Source organism: Ruditapes philippinarum, unplaced genomic scaffold, assembly GCF_026571515.1.
Source record: "Ruditapes philippinarum isolate M1 unplaced genomic scaffold, ASM2657151v2 ctg2048_1_1_1_1, whole genome shotgun sequence".
In the NCBI taxonomy this organism is placed as follows: Eukaryota; Metazoa; Mollusca; class Bivalvia; order Venerida; family Veneridae; genus Ruditapes; species Ruditapes philippinarum.
The window spans coordinates 148,016-154,622 of record NW_026861386.1 but is presented as its reverse complement, the minus strand read 5'-3'; the positions used below and the strand labels follow the sequence as shown (position 1 = coordinate 154,622).

At 33.1% G+C, this 6,607-nt stretch overlaps 1 protein-coding gene across 1 annotated transcript; it reads right to left on the bottom strand.

The window, feature by feature from the left end:
* Positions 1-253: 253 nt before the first annotated feature.
* LOC132715441 (uncharacterized) lies at positions 254-5,517 on the bottom strand. The gene is made up of 3 exons (XM_060698444.1): positions 2,395-5,517; positions 2,066-2,194; positions 254-1,733 (listed from the first exon to the last, which is right to left on the bottom strand). The coding sequence occupies exon 1, from the start codon at positions 5,305-5,307 to the stop codon at positions 3,151-3,153; it is 2,157 nt and encodes a 718-aa protein (XP_060554427.1). The 5' UTR covers positions 5,308-5,517; the 3' UTR covers positions 254-1,733; positions 2,066-2,194; positions 2,395-3,150.
* Between the last annotated feature and the right edge of the window lie 1,090 nt (positions 5,518-6,607).

Here is a 6,607-nt window from a genome sequence, read left to right as displayed (position 1 = left end):
CATTCATACCAGGCCAGAAAAAAACAACAATTTAAACCATTCCTACTAGACCAGAAAAAACAACAATTACAACCATTCTCATTAGGCCAGAAAAAAACCAACAATTACAACCATTCCTACTTGGCCAGAAAAATCAACAATTACAACTATTCATACCAGGCCAGAAAAAAAAACAATAACAACCATTCCTACTAGACCATAAAAAACAACAATTACAACCATTCCTACTAGGCCAGAAAAAACAACAATTTAAACCATTCCTACTAGACCAGAACAAAAAAAAACAACAATTACAACCATTCATACCAGGACAGAAAAAAAAACAACAATTACAACCATTCCTACTAGACCAGAAAAAACAACAATTACATCCATTCCTACTAGGCCAGAAAAAACAACAATTACAACCATTCCTACTAGGTGAGATAAAAACAACAATTACAACCATTCATACCAGGCCAGAAAAAAAACAATGACTATTTGGCCAGTTACAATAGTTACAAGTAAAACATTAGGTATAGCTCATATTGAAAATTACTCATTGTTAGTAAAAAATTCCAATGTACCTTTGTCAATAAATGCAGAAAGATCATTAACCTTATATCAAATAAGTAAAGTCGGAAACATGTTTGTAAATCACAGCATCAAGTCAAATTGACTTTTCTAATGTTTATCATATTTCAAAGCCATAATTATGTATTTTAATCAAAGCACTAAGTTTAAATTAAACTTGCATGTTAAACATGGCACAAAGTAAAAACATGTACATTAATTAAAGCTATGTAAATTAAAACACAAACTCAAATGCCTTTATGTTAATCATAGCACAAACTCAAAAACATGTATACAAAGTACAGTATATGTATATTATTGTGACTAATAGTTATCTACATGAATGTTAATCAGAACACAAAGGGAATGTATGTGCTCAAAGTATTATCTTTATGTATCTTAATATCAAAACAATTTCAAATATTTGTCTTAATCGTAGCATAAATTTCAATTTTAATCAATCATATACCAAAGTAAAAGATGTGTATTTTAATCACAGGAAAAAAATCAGATGTGCACACGATGATGTTAATCACAGTGTTAGATATTTACATATATGTTTACAAAAAACAAATTTGTAAGTCATATAGCTCTGCATGTTTGTGTCAATAGCAGCAAAATGCGTGTAGTTTATACCGATATACCGATGATATTACAATAGCAAAGAAAGGTATGCTTGCCACGCTATTCTATTTATCAATATCGATTTGACATGAACATTCAAATACGATCACATCAGTCATAACGTAATACTATCACCATTTTGCATCGAAAAAGTTGCATCATTATATATAAAACCACTGTAAAAAGTATTACTTTCATAAATATCGTTACGCAAATACCAAAACTATGCCAGTCATAGTAATAAACTTGTCTATTATACAATAGCAACTCCAATTAATATTCCAACTCAAAACCATTCAACTATGCAAAAGTCAAAAAGTTTTTCATTCAGGCTTCCATAGAAGTAACAGGCATTTCATCGCTGTTAAACAGTTGATCATTTAGTTAGTTCATCTAATAATTTTTCGGAAATACCCTGTCTTAATGAAGGTAATATTCTAGATTCGTCGACTTTATAGTGTGACCGTACAGGTTGTACGCCTCTTGGAATATCATTAAGTTTTCTAACAGTTCCGTGCTTTGGTACGCCTCCTCTCCTTTGATCGAATTCATGATCCCTGAAATAGAATTTCAAAATTATGAGAACTACATAGTTAACTTTAAACCACTGTTGAAAATTTACATTTTATTATAATTATATAGAGGTTAAGAACACCTTATTTCGTGCATTAACAAAAGCAAAAGCACGAGGTCACATTTAAGCAAGATTATGTAGGTGTTTATGCACAAAAATGTGCATTAGTTCTTATCTTGAGTTAAAGTATTAGTCCGATCTGGTAATAACGCCTTTCGTTGCTGTTTGTATAAAGAAATTAATTTTGTAATGATTTAAACGCGCGAGCATATAAATGTCATTCGACATTTATATTTGTAAACAATGAAAACAAACCTGGTGATTATTTCTGATATGCGTGAGTCAACATTATATCCAACCATCGGTATTTTTTCAAACTTGTTGGCCGTCATGACGTCTGGTATTTCATAGCATCTCGATTTTGACGTCTTCATTTGAAATGATCTGCAAAAAACATGATATTTGGTTTAAAATATATTAAAGCATAAATCAATTTGTTGATAAATCATTTATAAACATACTTACGGCTGAGTGTCGACATCTCTTAATCGTCAACTATTGGTGTATTTTTGTATAACAATGTTCCAAAAATATTATTAAAGCATAAAATCAAGTAAAATCAATTTACAAAAAGTATTCTTTACCGTTCCGGATTGAGTCTCATGCATGTAGCTGTGATATTTTTACTCATATCAGAAGGTAGTGTGTTGCCTGATGGAACTCCGTGGTTATTTTGCGACCTTTCTGCCAATTCTCCCATGAAATTTTCTGCCACAAGTGTTGATACGGCGCGCAATTGTACGTTCCAGTTTTCACCATTGAATACAACATCACATGTGCATCAATACTGCATACTAAACCTTCAAAAGTAACAACGAGGTATGCCTTTGACATACTGTGAAACAGGCGGAAACTTTGTATAATCGTAATTCTCCATTAGCCAGTTTCGAAAATTAATACTGCGATAACATCTTTCAAAAGCAGAAATCCCCGGCTTGTCTTCTGCCTCATGCCATTGTCTGAACAGCTTGCAAAAGTTTGCTTCGAAATAATCGCCATTTGCAATCATTACTGATTCCACTTTTTCGCTAAACATTGTACGTACATAGGGGTCACTTTGCTGATGCATTATTTTTCCATCATGTTGTACTTCTAGCATAGCAGGCGCCAGATCGGTTTCTCCGGTATTTGCAACTTTCTTCCAGGCTTCAATATGTACGTTGCCTAATCCATGGCGAATTAACTTTGATTTCAGATTAGTACGCAAATGTGTTCCATCTAATATACGAACTTCAAGTTGTTGTCTTTCCTCTACGTACTCTGGTGAATAAACTGGCGAAAACGTTATTTCATTCGTTTCATTTTCAATATATTCGTCACGTTTTATGACAATTTGCTTCTCAACATACGAACTTTTCAAACCATTGGTCCTCAGAACATGGCCATGTGCTTCTTGCATATGCAACAGACAACACGTCTTTAGGATAGCTACGTTTTTGAATTACATTGACACATAACGTTTTCAAGGATGTAACGTTTTTCTTTCGACACTGCCTCTTGGGAACAGTAACACTCGAAGTAATGCCAATAACTGAGCAAATTTTGTTAATTTTTTCTGTTTTTCGAAGGTTTTGACTAATCTTAATGCCATGTTTTAAACCTTTTATGTTAAGATATTTGACTATTTCATTTAGTTCCTGACCAGTGAATTCTGAATTCATTACAGTTGCCGATTTAAAAATGGTCGATATTTCAGTATGACTTTTATTATGCCACTTCTTTCTTTTAGTTTTTACAAGAGTTTTTTGTAAAATTGTAAAATCTTGTTCATTCATCTGAATTGTATTCAGAACAGGACTATCGACATGGGGTGCGGAGAGTGAGCTTTCAGTTACTTCTTCGCCTTCATAATTCCTGCTGCTATTAGTATTCTGACTATTGTGGACATCTGAATTATTCTCTTTTGTCTGTGATTCCAATGTCTCCAGTATAGAAAGAACATCTTCTTCAAGTCCAGCTGAATCAGATATTCCGATCTCATTCAAAACATCATGTGATTGTTTACAAATTTTCTTATGCAGAATTTCTATAGGCGTCTCCACAGGCAAACATTTGTTTTTATTATGTACCTGAAAGTATGATTTTATTGCTTTAATTTCACCATCGTCCATAATAACGGCATCAGTTACTTTACTGTATTCTGGCTCATTAAATAGGCTTCCAATTTTTATAAGAAGTTCCCTTTTACTTTTCTTTTTTATTTCCAACCATACCTGCCGCTGAAGAGCAAATAAAGTCAAAGGTTTTCCGTACTTATCAACATCCTTTAACTTTGCAAATTGTCCATCAAAAGTCGTACACGGTACATGGACATTATAATTACTGCATGCGTTCATAACTTCATCAAGAATTCTCCTTGCTGTACTCATGGTAAGGCTATAACCCTTGAACAAGTAAGTAATTGGCATACCGTGTCCTATTTCCCTGTGCCATGTTCTAGACATATCACTTAAAAGATAAACTAACACTTCAGATGCCATTGGTTTTTCATATGTATGTGCTTCATTTATGTTCTTTATAGCTTTATGCATATTTTGCACAAGACTGTCTAAACTCATGTTAAAAGTGTTGATTGTAAATGGATCTTCCTGTTGCTTGTAATACATATTGTCTTTGGTTTTATAGCTCCGCGGAGAAGAATTAGCAGTAACTGAAGCAAATTCACCAATGAAATCTGCTTTTGATATGTCTTCTTTTATATCTGATTTCATCTTCATCACCTTGTCTGATATCTTTGTCGGTCTTGAAGGACATTCATTGTAGTAAACATGTTCAATCTCTTCAATTACAGACTTGTACAAATTTTTGTTTGATTTTAAACGGAAAACAGTCGTTGATTGGGGACTCCAGCTTACGTATAAATGTTCATCAGCTTTCAGTACATTTGCTTCCAAGCAGTTTTGAATCATGTGACGATTCTTTACCTCGTAGTATACCGGTGTAGCTCCAACATAGACGGAAAATGGACATTTTAATTCAACTGATATCACATTCGTCCCATCTCTTAAGCTTCCATCTGGTGATATGATCATCAATTTTTTACCCTCTTTATTTTCAATAACATAAGCTCCTTCCTCATGAAAAGTATATTCTGGAAAATAAACAGGCATGACCTTACTAACTAGAGTAGCAATGGCATTTATTTCATTTAAAGTCCCATGGTCGAGCGCTTTCTGCAGGCCTTCGGGTTTTTCTGTCTTTTCTAATCTACACTCACAATAAGCTTCATCAAAATATGCTTTTTGAGCAGAAAGAGATTCAAGACCTAAAGCTTTATAGGCAACGCTTCCAGTAACTTTTACATCTTGTCTCCTTGAAAACCACTGTTTGCTTCTTTGTTTGACGAATTGTAACGGGATATCTTTTTCATCTTTAAAAATGTCGTTCTTTAATTCTTCTGGGGATCTAAGTTCCCTGTAATTTTTTTGCACAGTCATATTGCATCTTTCATTTTTAAACTCATCCTCACTCATGTTTGCTGATGCACATGACATCATAATGACATCAATAACCTCCAAAATTCCCTTAATACATATGTTGATTTGATACAGCAGAGTTTTAATCTTATTGACTACAAATTTATATTTTCCGTCATGAGTCTCCTCTAGCTTTTTTTCAGTACTCTCGATGTAAATGGCCTTCTTACAGTGTATTATTCGTAAAGATTTGATTACGGTACTCAGTGTATAAATTACTGACTTACTACTGCTAACAAAAAATGATTTGTCAATTAAAAGACATTTCCCGAAACACTCGTTAATCTCTTCCCTTTTCCATCATACTTTCTATTAATGTCTTGATAAGTTTGAAGTTTTTGTAAACAGTTTTATGATACTTTTTCTTAATATCTTCAATCCGTGGTTCGTCTTCTTGAAAATTAAGGAGAAAAATGTCGCAGAAATTTGGTGTTAATTTTCTTTCCATCATACATTATAGCAAACGAGGTATCTTTTCATTGATTTGTTCATAGATATTTTTGTTTTTTCAGAATCCCAGGTTCAAGGTTATCACTATCGGAATGTAAAATTGATTTTGGTTTTGAAATCACTTTGAACTCTGTCTGATGGAACAAGGCTAAGTTTAATACCAGATGATGACGGATTATAAGTAACCCATTGGTGCTTTTCCTTCTTTAGACATGACCGTGGTGTGCAAAACCGCGCATAAATCTAATAAATTGACCTCCCAATAATTTCTGTCCAGTCCAAAAAAATTCTTTAGTTTCTTCTGAATATCTCATCCCAGAAGTTGTTTGGCAATCATGCCAGTGCAAAGCGTCTCTGAATAAACAATATGAAATACATGATGTTGAAAATTTTCCATCTTTAACCAATCGTGTTAAAAGAGATTTTGTTTGCTCGATCTCATTTTCTGGAGGGGTGCATGTGTCATTTCCAGAATCTATTAATGAAAAGTTAGCATCTTGTTGAGCATTGTCTAATTTTGAATTTTTTAACAGACATGACTGTGCTTCATTTTCAAATTCCAACATTCTTCTTGAATTTGAGGATAGTGTGACTTTGTCAATATTAACTGATTTTAAGGTACTAGTAGTCTTCCGAAAGTACTTTATGGTACATTTTCTTTTGGGGGTTTTAGACGGAGAAAATGTCATGTGCCTTTTTAGAGAGAATTTGCACTTGATGAAATTAGGTGTTGAAATGGTGCATTGTTTTTTAAATGGAATATAGTTGTGTTTATCTTCATCATTTTTTCTCCTCGATGTCCTTTTTTTCTTGTTACAAAGTCTTAGGACCTTTTTATATCTTGGCATGATTTACTGTAAAGGAAAAGAAA

Excerpts from the sequence above, each read along its gene's own strand:
- LOC132715441 (XM_060698444.1), bottom strand. The coding sequence starts at position 5,307 with ATGATGTCATGTGCATCAGCAAACATGAGTGAGGATGAGTTTAAAAAT.